The sequence below is a fragment of the Plecotus auritus genome, assembly GCF_963455305.1.
Source record: "Plecotus auritus genome assembly, chromosome: 7".
NCBI classification, from domain to species: domain Eukaryota; kingdom Metazoa; phylum Chordata; class Mammalia; order Chiroptera; family Vespertilionidae; genus Plecotus; species Plecotus auritus.
The window spans coordinates 2561415-2579270 of NC_137774.1; the positions used below are offsets into that span (position 1 = coordinate 2561415).

At 64.8% G+C, this 17856-nt stretch overlaps 1 protein-coding gene across 5 annotated transcripts in view; it reads right to left on the minus strand.

The window, feature by feature from the left end:
* SEPTIN9 (septin 9) overlaps positions 1–17856 on the minus strand; it is a 79359-nt gene that overhangs the window by 13419 nt on the left and 48084 nt on the right. Inside the window, exon 1 of one of the 5 annotated variants that reach the window (XM_080677730.1) lies at positions 11805–11944. The exons of 1 other annotated variant lie outside the window; for it this stretch is intronic. Coding sequence is in view for 1 of the 4 variants with exons in the window: in XM_080677728.1 (XP_080533854.1) it covers positions 7045–7051 (7 nt within the window). In the remaining 3 variants the exon portion in view is untranslated. Of the gene's footprint in view, positions 1–5285; positions 5387–7044; positions 7092–11022; positions 11060–11804; positions 11945–17856 lie in introns of those variants that run through there. 3 more of the 5 variants (XM_080677729.1, XM_080677728.1, XM_080677731.1) reach the window with 3 other exon arrangements.

Sequence of the window (17856 nt, forward strand, 5' to 3'; positions counted from 1 at the left end):
GCGGTGGGCGGGGCCGCTGAAGGAGGGCAGCACTGGTGGGGTGGGCGGAGCTGTGGCGGTGGGCGGGGCCGCTGAAGGAGGGCAGCACTGGTGGGGGTGGGCGGAGCTGTGGCAGTGGGCGGGGCCGCTGAAGGAGGGCAGCACTGGTGGGGTGGGCGGAGCTGTGGCGGTGGGCGGGGCCGCTGAAGGTGGGCAGCACTGGTGGGGTGGGCGGAGCTGCGGCGGCGGGCGGGGCCACGGGTGGGCGGGGCTGCCGGGGTGAGTGGGCAGCAGAGACCCGGGCAGCAGGGCTTTGAACAGAGGACCTTTTCCGGTGTCCCCATTAACCCGCCCCGGCCTCTACAAACTCCTCGTAAATGTCACCGGGGAACTTCCTGTTCCTTCTCAAGACGCAAACACTGAATATAAGCGGCCAAATTTTGCAAATTGTGCAGTGGGATCAAGAGCTGGATTTTAAAGGCGCACAGGGCTCGTTTAATTCGATAAGTCATTCCAAATCGAATTACACTTCACACTTTGTCTGGGGCAGGAAACATCTCATCACAGCCTGGTCAGGAACGGGGGTGCCAGAAATCTGAGCCCGGGGCCTCGGCCTGCAGCTCTCTGCTCAGAGACCAGCACAAAGCGCTCCCGGGACAGGCGGGATCTGGCCCCTCCAAGGCTGCGCCTCTCTGCCCCTCCTCCCCGCCCTTTCCAAGAGGAAACCCGACCCCAAACCGCAGTCGCATGGTCTCCCGTGCGGGTAGAACGGCGCATGAGTCAATCTCCCACGACCCATGCCCTCTGCAGGACCTGGGAGGGGACACGCAGTACCAGCTCCATCCCCACCCCACGCCTTCATTCATTCAGGGAGCGAGGCGCCCCCAAGTCGGGAGGCCCCGCTTTTACTGCCCGCCCCGCTCTCCCTCAGCCTTTCTCTCACCAAACCCTTAAAGCAAGCCTCTCCGCCATTGTCTGGGCAGGAATCTCAAGAAGGTCTTCATTGCTGCCAACACGGTCTCAATGGCCCCGGCGGGAGAGTCGGGTTTGGAGCCCGGCCAGCCCTCCCCGCCCCCTTCTCTGTTCCTTCATTCGCAGCTGAGATCCTGGGCTCCGGGCCCACGGAGACATCCATCTCTGGGCAGAGCAGGCTCCAACCTGCCAGGTCCTCACTCGCTGCTGAACGAGCTGCGGAGTTTCCGTGCGGAGAAGGCCAGGGAGGAGCCACGTCCCACTCCCCTCACAGGATCAGGGACCGTGAGCCCCAGGCTTCTCCCAGCCCAGGGAACCTTCCAGCAAGATAGGCCCCTAACCCAGAGCCAAGCCAGAACCCAGCCCCGGCCCAGCCAGGCCGCCCACGGAGTCCGAGTGGCCCGCCAACCACTGAGATTCCGTTAGTTCTTGGCAAATGCGCGCAAAGTTAAAAAGAGCGAGAAAAGACCCTCCCCCGCGATGGGTGGACGCTGGCCATTTGTCACCGGGTGGAATTTCCTCTTATCGGGGATGTCCCCCCGAGGGGGGCCAGCTCCGGCCAGGGCCGGCCCCTCTCCTATCAGCAGGGCTGTCAGCAGATGCTCACCAGAGCTGACCGAGGCTGGGCACCGGGGCTCTGCCTCCTCCAACTGATGAAATCATCTGGAATGACCAAGGAGACGGGTCCCTGGGGTGCAACAGGGCACCCCTCCAGGGGCTGAGCAGAAAGGAGCTTTAACCCAAGAAGAGAGAGCGATTTCCTTCTCTGTGCAGATCTCAGTCCGGATGCTAAGGCTCCCCGCGCCCAGGAAAGCGAGGGGGTGGGTGCGGGGAGGGGGCAGAAGGCAGGGCAGAAAGGGGCAGGGGGCAGGAGCAGAGGGAACCTCCTATCTCAGTTGAGGGATGGGGAGCGGTCAGCACCACATGCAGCCAATGGGTGTCATCACCCACTGGCCGCTCCACCTCTGGCCTGGGGGGGCTGGGCCGGCTGGGTCATCTCCTCTCCCCACCCGCGGTACTCCCACCTCAGGAGGGCAGGGGGTCTGGACCTGCCAGGCCCCTCACCCCGGGTGGACTGCCCACCGGCCTGCAGACCTGCTCAGACCCTGCACGCCCAGAAGGCCCCACTGCTCACACCCCAGTCACCGCCACCCCGACTCCCACAGGGGCCACTCACCAAGGATAAGGCAGAGAAAGGCCCCTGAAACCTAGGGCACACCCCGAGGCTTTGCACGTTCAAGGCCCACAGCTTCAAGCTCGCTCCGAAGGGAGGGCAGGCGGCCGGCCTAGCCAAGGAGTCTCAGCACCCGCCGTTCCCAGCCCCCCTCCCCCCAGGAAGCAGCAGTGTGTGTGGACAGCTGCCCGGCCACCGCTCGGGACAGACATGTCATCGCCCCTGAACACTGCCTGGGGGGTGCGGGCAGGGGGCAGCCACGCCTGAGCTTCTGCAGGGCCCGGCCCCGGAGGCAAGCTGGCGTGGTCGCTCTTCCCACCTGCACCAGCATGGAGCTTGAAAGCACCTCGGGAGACAGAGAGCCAGAGTCCGAGGAGCAAAGCACACAGGGGTCACCGCACCCCGAGTCTGGAGCGTGAGCTCCTGCCCACCAGCCTTCCTCGCCCGGAACGCCGTCATCTCTCCGCCTCTGCCCCGCTCCCTGGCTGCAGGCTCCCTGACTGCGCCCGTCCCCTGGGCCGAAATGCCAAGCTCTGTCCAGGACTGGACACCAGTGCCAGGCGGACAGTCCCGAGGCCACGCTGGCTCAGCCAAGACGCCCCGCTGTGCCAGGCCCTCTGCCCAGTCCTGGGTATCGGGGGCCCCTGCCTAGTGAGGTCTGGATGTCTCAATCGTAACACGCCCCAAACTGAGCTCTGGACCCCCGCTGGCCCTCCCACCACATCTATGACCCAGTTCTGCCGGCTACAAACCCAGGGCCCAGCCTTGCCCACTCCCTCTCCAGCACCCCAAGTCCAATCAGGGGTCCTGGGGACCTGCCAGGCCCCTCACACCGGGTGGACTGTGCCCACTGGCCCCCAAGCCCTATCCACGCTAACCCAGCAATCTGCAGGCGTCACCCTGCCTCCCGCCTCCGCGGCCACACAGCCAAGCCACCACCAGGACCTGCCCACCCCTCACTCCATCCTCCTCCAGGCACCAGGATGGGCTGACAAAACGGACATTACCCTCCTCATTCCCCCGCCTGAGACTTCGAGCGGCTCCCACTGCGGCTGGGATAACGGAGTCCGGGGGCCCCAGAATCCGGGAGTGGGTCCCGTCCCATTGCCCTCGCTGTGTGACCCCAAGCAACTGCCTTCACCTCTCTGTGCCTCCACTTCCTTATGTGTACAAGGGGGTGACAGCAGGGGTTCCTCCGGAGTGCTGAGGACCAAGCGAGCCAGGCAGAGCTCACGGAACAGCGCCGGCCAGTCCTGCCCAGCGTCCGTTCATACAGTGAAGGCCACCCAGGCTCCAGGCCAGTTCCTGTACGTCTGTCTCCCGCCTCCTAAAAGCTTCCAACGAGGCTCCTCACAGGTCTCCGGGCCCGGAAGCTCTCTCCCTGCTGTCCCGGGAGCTGCCCAGTCTTCCCAGGTGCTAACCTGCAGCCGCCCCTCGACTCTTGTCCCCAACGGCCCCATTACAGCTCGTACCTGCAGGGACCGTCCCCAAGCCAAAGTCCGCCTCCCCCAAGTGGGAGCTGGGTCCCTCATTCCCGCTCCCAAACCCTGACACGGCGAAGCACCAGTAAGGTGCTGTTGGCTGAATGAACGGGGCGCTCCCTGCCTTCCCTCCACCCTCCTCTCTTCGCAGAGCACCCTGGGGACCGGCCATGGTGGCCCACTCCCCGCTAACCCAGGTGGCGCCCGGCCCCCACCGGCTCCGGCGGTGCAGCGCTGGCTGCATCCTTTCCCACGGGCCTCCCGGTTCAGCGTGGCAGCCTGTGAATGAGATACGAACCATTTCCGGTTTCCATCCTCCTGGTGCCTCAAAGCAGGGAGGAGGAAGGATGGCGGGACTTCCTGGGACAGCTCCCGCCCATTCAGAAAACTTAGCTCAGGAAATGGCCAGTGGGGGCTTGGGGGCACCCACCAGGGAGGGGATGTGGGCGGAGACTGGCCAGCCTACGACAGCGCCCTAATCCCACGCCCATCTCCACCTGCCCTGGCTGGGGCTCCGGGTGCTGGGGGCTCTCCCAGGGGCACAGCAGAGGTAAAGGCGGGGTAGGCAGGGCTGGGGGACAGGAGGCTCCGATGAGAAGGCCTCCACTCATCCGGACTCTGCCCCTCAGCCAGGCTGCCCCTGCCCCCCGACCCACAGCAAGGAGTGGTCCCCTACATGGAGGGACCAGGTGTCCCCGGAAGAAATGCCCCTGAGAGCTAGCATCTGGGAGTCAGACTCTTCCTGGCGCCCATTCATTTGCTGCTGGACATAACTAGTTATGTGTCCGAGGTTAAACAAGACACACCACCAGCCCAAACTCAGTGACTCAGGCAAGCGGCAAAGAGGACTTATTAACTAAGACACAACCAGAGGCTTCAACACGTACAAGGCCTCGTCCTGGCTCTCAGGGGCTCGGCTCAGCCCCAAAGACACAGGGACCGGCTAGGCCCATGGTCGGCAAACTGCGGCTCGCGAGCCACAGGCGGCTCTTTGTCCCTTGAGTGTGGCTCTTCCACAAAATACCACGGCCTGGGCGAGTCTATTTGGAAGAAATGGCGTTAGAAGAAGTTTAAGTTTAAAAAATGTGGCTCTCCAAAGAAATGTCCATCGTTGTGCTGTTGATATTGGGCTCTGTGGACGAATGAGTTTGCCGACCACTGACCTGGGCCACCAGAGGGCTGGCCAGTGCACAGCCCTTTACCGGTCACAAAGGGCTCACGTTTGCTCTATCTCATGGTGCTGTCTCCACGCTTTCACATCCTTCCTGACATGTCCACACTTCCTGCCCCTACGCCTGGCCGGGTAGCCAGTTGGTTAGAGCATCATCTCCCTGTGCCAAGGCTGGGCTTTCGATCCCGGGTCAGGGCACACACAAGCATCAACCAAGGACTCCATCTATAAGCGGAATGACACATCCTCGTCCGTCTCTTTCCTTCCCTCTATCTACAATCTTTTTTTTTTTTTTTTAAGAGAGCCTACATTTCCTGCCTAATGAGCTGCAACTTTTGAAACCAGACCAAAATGGCTACAGTAACAACGTGGCCTTACACAAGGGAAGTTACACTTGGGAGTCACGCCACAAGGTCCCCCCTCCATGTGCTGGGACCCGGAGCGCCCTCCCCTCCCCACAGAAACACCCCAACCCACCCTGGCACCCTCCGCTCCCTGGGCGACCTACTGTGGGTGGAAAATGCCCCGGTGTCTTCGGGCGGCTCTCGGAGGTCAGCCCAGACCCTGCAGCCCGGGAGTGAGAGTGGGAGCGGGTCCCCTCCAGGTCCCTCCAGCCCCGCGCTCTGGGAAAGAGGCGCATTCATATGGTAATCTCCGCCTGAGAAGCGGGCAGGCCCTGCCGTAGCCCTGCCCGGAGGGGGAGGGAGGGGGCCTGGCCTGGCCGGACCGCTGGCCGCCTTCCCAAGACAAGACTGCGCCAAGTGGGCCCTTCCCAGGGTGCTCGGGGCTGCCACGCCGCGGTGTGGACTCCGAGGGACAGCCCGGGAGGCCCAACCCGGCGGCCGGGGCAGCAGGCACCCAGATGTGGTGAGGGCTTCGCTTTCGGTGGTTAAGATGACAACGGACAGGCCTTTGTTTTACAGCTGAAGCTGTGTGTGTGTGATGCACAGAATGGTCTAGAACAGGCAGAGCTGGGAGACCGTGGGCCGTCCCTGCCCCCTCCCTCCCTGGGTCCCTGAGGCAGAACCCCCCACAGCCACTGTCCCAGGAAGGAAACAGTATCATCCTCCCCCCAAGGCTGCTGGGGGAGGGGACGGGTCCTCGCAGGAAAACCCAGTGCTCTCCCTGACTTTCCTCCTGGGGGTGGGGTAGCCAGCCCCTCCCACACCCACTTCCTCTCCTGCAGCCCACTCCCCACCTCCCTCCACTTCCCCTCCTGCCTAGTTCTGGGCCTGGTGCAGGCGAAGGGAACCGCAAGTCAGGCCAAGGCCCAGCTGCAGACCGAATGGCTACGGCGCCCCACCCCACCTGCCCCGCCCCGCCCCGCCCCGCCCCGCCCAGGCAGGGCTTCATCCCAGTCCGCTGAGCTGGCTCTGGGGTCACAGTGAGAAAAAAGGACCCTGGCAAACCGCATGGACGCAGACCCGAGACCCGCTGTGGAGGGGGGTGCGAGGCGCTCCCAGCCATGGGGTCCACAGAGGTGACCGTGGCCAGGGGACAGCGGGGGGTGTGGGGGGGGCTTCCCTGTCAGCTCCTCCAGGCAGAGGGGGCGCTCACTGGACAGCTTTCTGCCTTCCCACTTTTCAGAAGTGATTGAGAGGAGAGGAGAGGAATACAAACATTAATGATGAGAAGCGTGGATCAGCTGCCCCCCACTGGGGATGGAGCCCGCACCCCGGGCATGTGCCCTTGACTGGGAATCAACCCGTGACCTCTTGGTGCCTGGGACTAGATCGACCACAGGGCCGCCCCCCACGGGGACGGAGGGGAGAGGGGGGGAGCCCGTTAAAACGTGTTCTTTTTCCCATGGAAACCTTCCGACCCATCATTCCCTTCTCTGCCTCAGTTTCCACCCCTATCCTGTGAGGAGGGAGCGGGCCCCACCACCAGCTGGTGACAGAGTCTGATTAAATGAAATGCCCCGAGATGCAGACGGAGGGGCCCTGGGCATCGGGCCCAGAGTCAATGGTGGTCAGGCCGGCGCCGGCGTGGGGTCCCAGCCTGGCACAGGGACAGCCAAGCCCTGAGCGAGGAGAGCAAGCACTTACCCGCGGGGCAGGCGTGCGGGCTGAGGACGGGCCAGCGCGGGGCCCGCACCGCTGGCCGCGCAGGTGAGAGGCCAAGAGGCAGAGAAGTTGGGCAGGACCCTCCCTGCGCCTCTGGGTGGGTGAGCCCCCTCACCGCCTCTGAGCCGAGATCCGCTGGTCCCTGGCCCCGCGTCCCCCCCCCCACCCGGTGCCCCAGCTACAATGGGGCCGCTGTCCAACCTGTCATTAGTCTTCGGGGCCCACGACTGTCACCAGGCAATGAGCAGCTTTTCTTCTGGCCTCGGCAGACAAGGGACAAAGACACAGATCCCGGCCTTGCTCCCCTAGCACCAGGGTATGTGGCGGGGGGGGGGCGGGGAGGGGGTTGTCATCTGGTCGGTCCCGTCCCCCAACCCCCAGGGAGAATGTATTCAAGTCTCTGAAGAAATGCTGCCCCCGGCCTTTCTCTTAAAAAGGGCTCCGAGGACGCGGGCCGTTCTTACGAGGTTCTGGGCGCGGTTGCCGTTGGCACCGGGAACTCGTTCAAACATTAACCGGGCAACCGCCTGGGACGCCCAGGGCCCGGGACAGCGATCCATAACACACAGTCCCTGCGGGGTAGCCAAGGCCAGACAGACGGACACCAACACCCCCACCCCGCGCTCCCGGTGACAGACACCTGGACCGGGGCCTGGGCGATAAGAGATAAGGACCTGGGAGTCACATTCCACCGGGGACACAAGGACATTCTCCCGATGCCCGTGCGGGTGACCGCTGGATGACCACTCCACGGGGCCCTCTGGGCCTGGGTCTCAGGGCAGCGCAGGGCTGGCCGGCCCTGGGGGCACGGACCCCGCGAGGCGGGTGCGATGAGACCGAGCAGGGGCGCCCCCGAGGCCGGGGAACCTGACAGCCATGTGGGGGGGCCCTGCTGGCAACTCAACCCCAACCGGGAGCTGGGGTTCCAAGTGCAGCTCGGGGTGCTCAGGGGCCCACGTATCCCAGAGGGTGCCCCCCACGCCCCACTTCAGGAGAGTGACGAGAAACCTGGGGGCACCTGTGGTTCAGTGACTGAACTGGGGTTCTAAAGCGTCTAGAACAGCCTTGGGCAAACGACGGCCGGCGGGCCGGATCCGGCTGTTCTATCCGGTTCTCTTGCTCTCCCCTCCACTCCTTTACTTTGAATTTATATTAGTTCACACAAATACTCCATCCACGCTTTTGTTCCGGCCCTCTGGTCCAGTTTAAGAACACATTGTGGCCCTCGAGTCAAAAAGTTTGCCCACCCCTGGTCTAGAACCGTGTTTAGGCAGAAACAGCAAGGAAGGGGCATGAGCGATGGGCCACCGCCTCTTCCAGGGCCTCCGTGCGGGGCTGCCCCCACCCCCAGGCCAAGGCCAGCCCCTCCCCCAGGAAACTGCTCTGTGGCAGGGCAGGTGAGCCGAGCCGAGGGCACGTGGCAGCCGGGGACCCTGCAGAGCGAGGGAATCAAACCTCGCCACTCCCTACCTGGAAGGCCCAAGCCCCCTCCTGCTGCCCCTCCCAGCCGGGCGAGTGTGGTTCCCAGTGGTGAGAAAAGAGGAAAGAAAGCAGAGAACCCCACCCACCCACCCACACCCCAGGGAGGAGCCAAGGCGGGGAGCAGCTCCACCCCCACCCTGCAGCCCCAGAACCAGGCTCAGCACGGCCCCCTCCAGGGGAGCAGGCAGAGGGCTCCCAGCTGGGGCAGACACCCTCCGGCCTGCCCTTGACCTGCGCCTTCCCGGGGCTCCCAGCCTGCGCCGGACAGGCCGGGCTCACCGCAGCGCCGGTTCCTGGTTCCTGGGCCCGCCACCCTCGCGGCTCCCCGGGAGGCCTCCCAGGCTGGATCCACCGCTCGGGAGCAGGCCCCTGCCTGTCCCAGGACCCGCCTGGCACCCAGTGAGCAAGTCAAAGCGGGGCGCTGGGAGGCAGGCGTCTGGGAGTGGAGACCCGCCCAGCCGAGGGCTATGATTTTTGCTGGAAGCATCTTCCCAGGACCCCGCTGGAGGGAGCTGGGCCTCCGGGGTCACCAGCCCGGCCATACCCGAGTCCCCATCCTTACGAAGCCCAGTTGGCCGCGATGGCCTAAGCCAAGGCTGGGGGAGGCGAGGAGAGGGGTGGATGGGGCCACAGGGCGTGGAAGGCTGATGGCCACACTGCAGATGACCCCGGCCAGGAAGCAGGGCACGGGGTGGACAGAAGCCTGCGTCCTCTCCCTCACGCACCATCGTCATTCCTCCCACGGCACGGCACGCAGCCAATGAGAGGGAGGGAGCCGGGAACGCTCAGTGGCGTGAAGGAGCCAGCCGGAGATTTAAATTGGGGGGCGCGTCAGAGAACAGCGGCTCAGCCGCGGGGGCCTCAGCCCCGGTGCCCGGCTTCCTAAAAAAGCCGGAGACCTTTGACCCAGCAGGAAGCTTGGCCGATCCAGGCGGGTGGGGGGCTGCCCAGGCCAGGGTCTCCCTCCGGCTGCCGAAAGCCTTGGGCCCTGCAGAACGTCCTATATGACGGAGCAGCTCGGCCTGCGGTGACAACAGGAAGTGGGGAGGGCATGGTGGCAGGGGAAGCAGGGAGGGGGCGGGGAGGAAGTCGATCCAGAGACTGGGGCTGCCCAACGGGTCCAGGCTTCTGCGGTGCAAGCCCTGTGAACCCTGACCTCGGGCCGGGCGGTGGGTCTGGCACTTGGGGCAGGAGCCTGGGCTTGCCCCCTGCCATCAGAACAGGCCTCTGTCTCAGAAGGCGCCCGCCTGGGCGCACAGTAGGCCCTCCCCATGTGCCAGCTGAACCGGCCACTGTCCCGGGGCGTCACGGTGCCAGCCCCAAGGAGCCGCGGCGGACGGAAACACAGACACAACCGTTCTGCCACAACACGGGCATGACTGGGAGGGAGGCCATGGGGGCCCCCAGGAGGGAGGGCGAGGGGTCAGCGACAGAGCAGGTCCCTATGGCGGCTTGAGAAAGGTCAGCCACAGCAGAGGCCCCCCTTCCCCAGCCACGTCCTCAACCAGGAGAACCCCACCCTGGCACAGGCCTCCCATGGATGCTGCCCCCCAAACGGTTAAACAAACGAGTTCCGCCCATTTCCTGCCAGGGAGCCCCCTAAGTTCCGAGGCAAAGCAACAATGAATGAAGCGGGGGAACCACGGGCCGTCGGAAGGGAGCGGGGGGGGGGGGGGGGGAGCGGTTTCTCCTGCCTCCTCCCCAGCAGCTCTCCCCGCAGGAGCCACACTGGATTCCAACCAGGGTGCCGTCCCCACGGCCAGGGCGCCGCTGCCGGGCGGCACATTTTTCTCCAGCGAAGGAATTCCAAACTTCTCTCTGGTGAGCGGAGACAATCCCCCAAACCTCCGACAAAAATGCCGGCACCATTTGGGGCCGCGAGGGAGGGAGGGAGGGAGGGAGGGTGAGGCCCGGAGCGGCACGCCGAGCCCATCCCGGGGCTGCAGGCACACAGCACTGCCGCGGGCCACCTGGCTTGGGCGCACCGGCTTGCACTGGCTGTGGGACTGGACGCTGGGGGTTCCCCCAACACCTCAGCTCGGCTGGCATGTCCTTCCCCTGCTCCAGACATGGAGGGGGACCCCTCCCACCAGATCCTGCAGCGAAGACATGCATTCCAGCCCCCACCCCGCCCGCCCCCAGCAACATCGCACATCCCAACCCCCTGGGGACCCAGATAAGCGGCAGCAGAAGCCGCCCCAGCACCATGCCGGCCGCAGGCATCCGAGTCCCGCATCGCGGGTGCCTGTGGAAGCTGATCCCAGCCGGTCCTCAAGCCCAAAGGGCTGCCTGTAGGAGGCGGCGGTGGCCAGCCCGGTTCCTGCCGCCCCCCCTGGAGGCCAGGGAAGCCCCTTGCAAAAGGGAAATGGGCTCCTGCAAGGAAGTCCCGCCGGGGAGGACCTCGGCCCTCGGCTCTGCTGGCCAAATATTTACAAAGAGATAGCTGCGCGGCACAAAGCCCCTTTCTTCTACCCGGAGACCGAGAATCTGGGCCCCGCGTGGAGACTGAGCTCCTGCCGCCGCTGCTCCGGGCCGGAGCGGTCCCGCCGGGCTGGCCAGGGGTGCGAGGGGGGCAGGCCGCCGCTGCTCCGGGCCCCACCCCCCGGCCACCGGGGCTGCCCGACGGCCGGGACACCTGAGGGGCCCCGGCGCCCGGTGCGAGGCTGGGGGGAACAAAGGGAGCGGAGGACGACTCACCCAGCGGCCGAGTCGGGCTGCGCCGGCTGCTGCCTGCGAGTGCGGCCCGCCCACCGGGTCACATGGCTCGGAGCCGAGCAGAGGATCAAAGGGGCTTTGTGGCCTCGGAACAAGGAGCCTCCCAGAGCGCGCGGGCAGAGGTAGGAGGGACTGCCTTCGAGGGAGAACCGGCTCCGAGGGGCAGGGCGAGGGGAGCGGGGGAGGAGGGGGCAGGCAGGGAGAGGGGGCTCCGGCGGCCCCCGGGGATCGCGGGGTGTGTTATCCCTGCATAAGAAGCGCCAAGGAGCAGGGTTCCCAGTCACCCCAGGAGGATGGTGCCACGGCCGCAGGGAGAGCCCCCGGGAGGAGCGAGGGGAAGTGGCTCCAGGTGCCTGCAGCCCTGGGCCCCTCCTCCCGGCCCGGCCCCTGCTGGGTGCAGGGTGGTGCCAAGAATCTGACGTGCCCTCGGGCACCCTCCCCTCCCTCCCTGCTGCCCCGCCCCGTGCTTCCCCTTGGCCAGGTGCACCCCAGATGTGCCCGCACCTGGCCCTGACCCCCCCTCAGTCCCTATGACACACCTCAGCTCTCAGGGGCTCCCCAGGGCTGCAGGGCTCCCCGGGAATGAAGTCCAGACCCGCGGCCCGAGCTGCTCCAGGCTTCCAGAGGTCAGAGCACAGCCAGCTGGCTGCCCCCCCCCACCCCGCCCCCCGACTGCTGAGGGGTGCCGTGGGGGAGGAGATCCTGCCAGGGAGAGGAACGGGAACGGGGAGGCAGGGCGGGGGGGGGGGGGGGAGCCAGCTCACCCTGAACTTTCTTCTTCCTGGAGCCTCAGAACCCGGATCCCAGTCCCGCTCGGCTCCTCCAACCCCTCAGGGCGGGCGGTGAGTCAGCCTCCTCCTTCCTCCCTCCCTGCAGGCCCTGCGCGGAGCAGGACCCCTGGGAGGAAGGGCTAGGGGGTCCCAGAGGAGGGAGCTAGGGAGCAGCCCTGCTGGGGCAGGGCCTGCATGCTGGGAAGGGCCAGGCCCACCCCCTGCCACGACCTTTGACCCGGGTGAGTGAGTCACTCCCAGGCCTGGGCGTGGCCAAGCGGCCTCAGGCTGACTCTCCCACGAGGAGTTCCTGGGGGCTGGTTCAGCAGCCTCGCCTGGGGCCGGAGCCCAGAGTGGCACCTGGGAGGCTGTTTCCGGGCCAGCGGCTGGTCCTCCCGCCTCCTGGAGGATTAACGGCGGCCCAGCCCCCACGGCCACAGCCACGCTCAGGTTCCCCACGCCCAGCTCCCCCATGTGGCTGGTGGGTGAGGCCCCAGAGCACCCACACAGGCAGGCTGACTGCGTCCAGTGGGTCTGCCCTCCGGGTCTTCAGAAGCTGGCTGCTCCCCACAGAGGCCACTGGCCCACCCAACCGAGGCGCTGCCCACCCTGCTGGCCACCAGCCCCCCCTCCCCCAGGCCTCCCGGAGGATCTGCAGGTTTCCCATGCACGCCTTAGGGGCCCTGCAGTCCCACGTCCCTCCCCCCACACAGGGTGGCTGCTGCAGTCCGTCTCGGGGCACCCTGAGCCAGGGCAGTAGCCGCATTAAAACGGCCAGAAAAAGCAGGTGAATTCCCCTCCCCACAGGTCACTTAGCCTCAGGGAGCCAACATACTGTCACCTCACGTGTCATCAGCGTCAACACTGAGAGACGTGCCACTCTCGCCTCCTTCTGTGCTAAGAAGCGTGTTATACGGACGGCACCTCTCAACTGGGACCAAGAGCCACGTGCGGCCTGAGGCCATGGTGCTGGACAGCACAGCTCCCGACAGTCAAGGTGACCCCGGTTCATGCTGGGTCCTTGGAGAGCCCTCTATGCGGGCCACAGACCCCATGTAGCAGCAGGGCAGCCACACGGAGGCCGGTGCGGGACACGGCGCCGCGAAACAGCTGCCGGAGCCGGAGCCGCTGATCCCCACTCCCCACGGCACAGCGCCCTTGCAGGGGGCGTCCTGGGGGCGTTGATCTCAGGTTCCACCACCAGGAAGAAGGGAGCTTCTCCTACAGAATGCACTTCCTGTTGCAGGAACCAGAGGGTTCCCCGGATGTCAGCTCCTGCCGCTGCCGACCCAGCCTCCCCGGGGGTCCCCGGCCCACCTGGCCCGGGGTGCTCGGGCCGGGAGGAACCCCCACTCCAAGGCAGTGGCCTCGACTCGTGAGGCCTGGGCGAGAGGGATGGCGGGGCGGCTGGAATTTCCCCCGCAGCCTGGACACAGGCACTTTCTCGGTCGAGGACCCGGAGACTTGGAGGTCATGGGGGTTAGGACACGGAGAGGGGCCGTTTGCAGAGAGAGAGAGAGAGAGAGAGAGAGAGAGAGAGAAGGGAACTGAGGAAACGCAGGCGGAGACCCCAAGAAAAGGGGGGAGAGGGAGTGTGGCCGGCATCCGGGCCACTGCAATCAGCCCTTACGGAGCTGAGGGGTCCTGGGCACCGGCTTCCCCGCACGCACGTCCTTCCAACAACCAGCTCACACATGCTGGCCCCGTGACTTCCCCTCACACAGAACCGCGCCCACTGAAATAGAATCTCCGGAGACAGCAGGCAGGTAGGCGACTGCCAGGGGGCAGATGGAAGGGGGTGACGGCGAAGGGTCACAGAGGGTCCTTTTGGGGGACGAACATGTTCTGGACCAGATGGCAGTGACGGCTACACACCAGGATGCACGCGCTAGGGCTGCTCACGGAAACTCCACGCCCCGTGCACTCACCCCGCGTGTGTGCGCACAGAACTCGAGGACCCGATGCGTCCTCCCACCCCCCAACCCCCAACCCCTTGAGCCAGTTCGTCTTGTTTTATGGTTTAAAGCAGGGGTCCTCAAACTTTTTAAACAGGGGGCCAGTTCCCTGTCCCTCAGACCGTTGGAGGGCCGGACTATAGTTTAAAAAAAAAAAAACTATGAACAAATTCCTATGCGCACTGCGGGCCCGGGACGCGTCGGCTGCTAAGCAGGACAGGCAGCGGCACCCGGCGGGCCGGATCCATGTCCTCGGCGGGCCGCATGTGGCCCACGGCCGTAGTTTGAGGACGTCTGGTTTAAAACGTGCCCGGCCGGCGTGGCTCAGGGGTTGAGCGTCGACCTATGAACCAGGAGGTCACGGTTCGATTCCTGATCAGGGCATAGGCCCGGGTTATAGGCTCGATCCCCAGTGGGGGGCGTGCAGGGGGCAGCCAGTGTTTGACTCTCTCTCATCATTGATGTTTCTCTCTCTCTCTCTCTCTCTCTCTCTCTGCCTTCCTCTCTGAAATCAATAAAAATATAAACAAGCAAAAAACCAGAGGGCCCTCAGACGCAACCTCAGTCCCGTGCCCGTCCTGGGACGCGTTACCTTCCACGGCAGGTGCTGCCTCGCGCTGCGGCTGGGACCAGGCCTGGGGACACGGACAGCCCCCCGGCTCACCGAGGAAGTCCTAGCGTGTCCTGAGAGGGTCGGAGGGAAGTGTGAAGAGGCAGCGGAGAAGCGATGGTGGAGGGATGTGGCCGCGCGCCCGGGACTGCCAGCAGCCGCCAGACGCTGGGCGAGGCAAGAAGGGGCCAGCCTGCGACACCTTGCCTGAGCCCAGGGACCCTGATCTCAGACATGGAGCCCCCAGAACTGGAAGAACATAAGCTTGTTTTAGGCCGGCAGCCACAGGAAACTGCAGCCGCGTAAGCTGGGGCTCTGCTGTCCAGATGGGGAAACCCGCGCTCAGAGCGGGAGGGCCAGGTCTCCAGGCCAGGCGTCACCCCCAGCCCCGACCGGTCTATGTGGGGTTTCTCAAGGCTGTCAGTCTGAGCTGGACCCTCACCCCCAAACAGAGGAAGCCCCCTCACGGGTCAGAGGCTGACATGAGGTGGGAAGGGGGTCCCATGGCGTCCTTAATAAGGGTGCTGTGAGGCCACTGACCTGCCCGTGAGCAACCCCACTGGTCAGCGGTCCAGCAGCAGGTCCTGCCCTGGAAGCCACGGGGGGGAGGGGGCAGGGTTCGAGTTCCCCCTCCCTGGGACCCACTGGGAGAGGAGCACAGACTGAGGTGTCACCACCCACGCGATGGCCGAGGAACCCCGCCCCGTCCCAGCGGCAGAGCAGGAGGGGAAGTGCTCACACTGCGTGCTCCCTCCCTCCCCTCACACGTGCCCTCGCACTCACATGGCACACACCTGCCCGCCTCCCGCTCCTGCAGAGCCCGAAGCCCAGCTCCCCCTCCAGTCTTCCCTCCCACCGGGCACACCTCACGCTTCCCACCAAACACCACAACAAACACCCCTCCCGCACGGTGGGCCTGTGGCTGGTGGGCCTGTGGCTGGTGGGCCTGTGGCTGCTCGCACAGGGCGCGGGGAAGGCCCGGGGGAAGGCCCGGGCGGGTCCATGGCCTGAACCTGCAGGCTCCGGGCAGAGGGGGGCAGCCACACCCCCACAGGGGAGGAGCCCCAGACTCCAGGCTGGCAGCCTCGGGTGCTGGCGTCGCCCAAGCCCTGCAGTGTGTGTGTATGGGGGGAGGGGTGCCACATTCGGCGGAAATCTTCCTCTTTCCGGTTCCTTTTCAACTTGATGCAGGAGAGCGGGCTCCCCCTCATCTCCACAATAAGCAACGCCCCTGGCCCCGTCCCCCCGCCCCCCCCGCCCCGGCCACTCAGCTCACTCACTCTCTCCATCGCTCACTCTCTCCATCTCGGAACAGCCCAGCCTCCCGACAGATGGTCTGCATCTCCTTCGGCTCCCACCGCCCACTCACTGCGTTCGGAACCTCTGCTGTCTGGCTTCTGCCCATCGCCCCGTTGAACCCCAGCTCCTGAAAAAACCCTCGTCGCCAACACCCAGTTCCACCCCACCCGACCTCGGGGCAGCGCATTAACCACCCTCCTTCCTCCCCTCTTCCCTCAAGGCAGGGGTGCGGACAGCCTCCTCTCCCCTCATCTCAGCGTCTGCACCTCCATCGCCAGCTTCAGCCATCACCCGCCTTCCCCCCCGCCCGCCCCCTTCCCGCTGACATCTCTGGTCCTGACCCCCTTCCCAGCTCAGTCACATCTCCTCAGCATGCTCTTTTCTGAGGACCCTACAGCCTTCATTCAGGGCCTGCTGTCTCCCAAACCCCATCTACAATCCCCTCTGTTAAGTCACCGCCTCCAGGAAGCCCTCCGGATGTCCTCCATCAGATAGGACCCCCTTTCCTGTTTAACCTGGAGCCCCAGCCAGGCTGACTTACTCACCGCCTCCCGAGTCTCCAAGGCAGCGGCCTCAAGATCAAGATCGATCATTTGTGAAACTCGGTGGCTAGGAGGCCCCATTTCCTCCTTTCTGAGAAGGCCCCGCCCACCGCCTCTTCCCCTCCCAGGCACCTTTAATACACATTTCAACAATGTTTCTTAGAAATTAACTGATGGTATCTCAACTTCGAACAGTGTGGCATTGCTCTCCCCTGTAGCCAATTCTACTGTTCAGGGGTGAGGGCCACTGCGCAACTCACAGCAGCCCCAGGCACACCTCTCCCCCGCCCCCCGCCCCCCACCAGTGCATCCTGGGGCTGCAAACTCGCAGCCAGAATCCTGCTCACCAGGTGATAAAGCCATCAGCCCCTGCACTGATTTCAATGACAAGTATTAACCCAGTGAGTCTGGCCTGGGAGCTCGCTCGGGGGTGTGAGGAGGGGAGATGGCCAGGTGGGGGCGCTCCAGGCTGGCGTTAGGTGCCATCCTCCGAGCCTCCTCGCCCTTCCCTGAAACCAGGACCAGAACCAAAAGCCCAGCCAGCAGCTACAATGGTAGGATTTCGAGTCAAACAAGAAATGGTTGGGGACCGAGAGGAGGACTGAGGGCCTGAGATTGGGGGGGGGGGGGGGGGGCGGGCAGAAAGAGCAGGGTCGGTGCTCAATCCTGGGGCACGTCCTCAGGGTGCCTGGTCTGCCTAAGAAATGCAGGGGCCTGGGCCCCCCTCAGCGCTTCTGATGTAACTCATCTAGGGGCTGGTGTTTTTAAAAAATCCCTCTTAGGACCGACAGACAGACCGACCCACACTCTGAGACTTAGCAGGATCGTGATAAAACGAGCTGAATGCGTCCAAGACACACAGGCGGGGTGTGGGGTGCGGGGCGAGCGGGGCTGAGGGCCAGCAGTCCTTCCACTGCCCACAGAAGCTGCTGCCCCAGGGGTGCGCCCTGCCTCAGCCAGCGTGAACCTCACAGTCAGTCTTCACTCGGACGGGCTTCGATGCAGATGATGGGGGCAGTTTTTGCTACTGAGCAGCGACGGGGGGGCGGGGAGGGGGGCCCTCCGGCTTTTGGCTCCGGGTCTGCACGCCGCCCGCGGCCCGGCTGGGACTGGGAAGAGAACAGGGCGACACCGAGGGGGGGGGGTCCAGCGCACTCTGCCGTGGCATAAAAATGATCTTGAGCACCAGGCATTCGAGTCCCTGCCATCTCTGTCTGCTGAAAGGCAGAGCCACCCAGAACTCAACTGTCACCAACCCCCTCCTCCCGGCGACCAGGGAAGACTGACCCTCATCATCGCAGGTGAGTGTCCACACCACCCCCAAAGGGCTCTGTCCCAAAGCTACCGACCCCACCCTTCTCCAAAGGGCCTGCTTATCTCTCCAGAGTCCTATGTCTCCCAGCAAGCGGTCCCCTCCTCCCCCTCCCCTTCCCCGACCAGGGTGGACTACAACCCCAAATCCTAACTGTCCCTTTTTCTCCTTTTTAAAAAATATATTTGGGGGGGCAGGTAAAGGCATGTACTGGGGGGTAGGGGAGGCCGGGGGGAGGTCAATGGGGAAAAAAAAAAAGGAGACATATGTACTACTATTTGTAATACTTTAAACAATAAAAAAAATTAAAAAATAAAAATAAACACAA